Consider the following 2,500-nt stretch of genomic DNA (forward strand, 5'->3'; position numbering starts at 1 on the left):
TAATAGTGAAGAAGGTGTGGTCTGTGTAGCAATAATAGTGAAGGAGGCGTGGCCTGTATATCAATAATAGTGAAGGAGGCGTGGCCTGTTTAGCAATAATAGTGAAGAAGGTGTGGTCTGTGTAGCAATAATAGTGAAGGAGGCATGGCCTGTATATCAATAATAGTGAAGGAGGCGTGGCCTGTATATCAATAATAGTGAAGGAGGCGTGGCCTGTTTACAGCTGCTATGATATAAATGAGAAAAGGAACTAACTTCACATGTATAAAAAGTTGCTGTGTGTATAAGAGGAATAAACCTCTGAGATGTGACGTTTCCTCCACTGCTCCTCTTCCTCTTCCTCTTCCTCTTCTTCCCAGCTGGGTGGCGTATCAGTACCCGGGGTACAGAGGCTATCAGTACCTGTTTGAGAAGGGCGAGTACAAGGAGAACTTGGAGTTCGGGGCTCAGGTGCCTCAGATCCAGTCGGTGAGACGCATCCGAGACATGCAGTGGCACCAGAGAGGAGCTTTCCACACCTCCACCTGAGCTTCCTCTCCTGTCCTTCTCTCTCTCATGAAGATGAAGATGATGATAATTCCTTTGATGACTGAACGTGTCAGTGATTCCATGTGCTTCTGCTTAACAAATAAATAAAAGCATTTTGCTTTACGAGTAACGTGAGCCAGTTCTGATCTTCTGTTTCGTTTCATTTCCGCATGAAGGTTTTTTTTTTATTGCATCCGGTTTTCACTGTAATACATTTCTCAGCGAGTTCATCAGACTGATTTTGCAACAACAAAAAAATCCTCCAGGTCATAAAAGCAAACCATCTCCACATGTCTGGACATTTCTTCCAGAACATCATGAACTAGACGTTAACCCTGAAGTTACCGAATCCACATGGAACCTGAATCTTCTGATGCAGGAATAAAAACCTTCATGCTCTCTGCTCTAATGTGTCCAAGATGCAGTGAAATGACAGAAAATGGCTGCGTCCTGGGGTCCAGTGTGTCTCAGAGATTGTGTGGGGTCCAGTGTGTCTCAGTCTTCATGACACTAATCTTCTGCTGCTCTTATCAGGTTCCTCAGTTTTATTATGAAAACATGACGAGTATAAACTTCATCAACATTCTTAAACATCTACAACTTCAATAATCATGTTTTTATTTACATTTTACATCAGGATTGTGCAAACAAGAACAGCTTCAAGCTCAGACACCTTTGGTTTGCTAATTTCATTTCCAAGCACCAGGGCAGTGTGTGTGTGTGTGTGTGTGTGTGTGTTTAATTCAAGCTCACAAGACATTCGCACTCTAGTGGCCTATTATTTTTCCTTCGGAATAAAAAAATCTGTAATAGGTGTGCGACGCTCAGGCTTTTAAATAGATCTGTTAGGATGATTAGCGTTTAGTAAAAAAGGTGTGGAATCTGTGAATCAATATTAGCGAAGGAGGTCACCTGTGTATCTGTCAGATTGATTGAAGAAGGTGTGGCTGTGTATCAATAATGGTGAAGGAGGCGTGGCCTGTGTATCTGTTAGTTTGAATGAAGGAGGTGTGGCCTGTGTTTGCCAATAGTAGTGAAGGAGGCATGGTCTGTGTGTCTGTCAGTTGAGTGAAGGACACATGGCCTGTGTATCTCTCCCTTTATGTGAAGGAGGTGTGGCCTGTGTATCTGTCAGTTTGATTGAAGGTGTGGTTGTGTATCAATAATAGTGAAGGAGGCGTGGCCTGTGTATCTGTCAGTTTGAGTGAAGGAGGCGTGGCCTGTGTAATTAAAACAGTTGTAAATAAAGTTGTTTTGAACAGTGTTTATAAATCAGATCAGTAATTTTGTCTCTGACGGAATAAGACTGAGAAGCGGCACACGTTAATAACTCTCCTGATTAAAAGTGGCAGCCAAGAAAATAAATTTATTGTAAATTTTATTATGAATTTACAGTCATAACCACCGGTTTTACAACACAGTGCACTATACATCTTTATGGTGAAATTAAAAAATACAAAGAGAGACGTGAATTTCCCACGAACGGACAAAAAAACAGGATGAGAAGACTCGCATACCACACACACTCTCACACACACACTCTCTACATCTCAACATGCTTCAGAAAGTGGCAGGAAGTGGTCAGTCCTGGTGGTCATCAGCTGAGGGAAAGTGCTTCACGGAGCTTCACATCAGCTCAGGGTTTATTCCCCAAAACAGAACAAAACAAAACAAAATCTATTAAACTGATAAAGTTTTCCCTTTCTCACATCTGTACAAACAAAAAAAATGAATCATAATCCACCGAGTGACGGAGACGAAGCTCCAGCTTTCATCCGTTAGCACTCATCCTGACCGCTCGCGGGGCGACACAGAGGTCCCATCGGATTGTGCAACATCACTAAGGCTTTGGATACGAGAGTAATTAAAAATAAACGATTGTACATACAGTTAAAAAAATAAAGGCGCTCCATCTGCTAGGATTTTTTTTACGTCATTCGGGAATGGAAAACTTTCTCACATAAAAAACATT

The 2,500-nt window shown here is 41.7% G+C and overlaps 2 protein-coding genes across 6 annotated transcripts in view; one reads left to right on the plus strand and one right to left on the minus strand.

Annotated features, from left to right (window-relative positions):
• Positions 1-602, plus strand: part of crybb2 (crystallin, beta B2) — a 3,323-nt gene extending 2,721 nt beyond the window's left edge. The window contains exon 6 of the mRNA XM_058388952.1: positions 360-602. Within this exon, the coding sequence (XP_058244935.1) occupies positions 360-528 (169 nt within the window). The 3' untranslated portion in view covers positions 529-602. The remainder of the gene's footprint in view (positions 1-359) is intronic.
• A 1,276-nt stretch (positions 603-1,878) lies between these two features.
• si:ch73-138n13.1 (titin homolog) overlaps positions 1,879-2,500 on the minus strand; it is a 64,563-nt gene continuing 63,941 nt past the window's right edge. For all 5 annotated transcript variants that reach the window (XM_058390099.1, XM_058390097.1, XM_058390096.1 and 2 more), the window contains exon 13: positions 1,879-2,500. This exon is cut by the window's right edge and continues 1,336 nt beyond it. The gene's annotated coding sequence lies outside the window, so the exon portion shown is untranslated.

Source organism: Hemibagrus wyckioides, linkage group LG05, assembly GCF_019097595.1.
Source record: "Hemibagrus wyckioides isolate EC202008001 linkage group LG05, SWU_Hwy_1.0, whole genome shotgun sequence".
Classification (NCBI taxonomy): Eukaryota; Metazoa; Chordata; class Actinopteri; order Siluriformes; family Bagridae; genus Hemibagrus; species Hemibagrus wyckioides.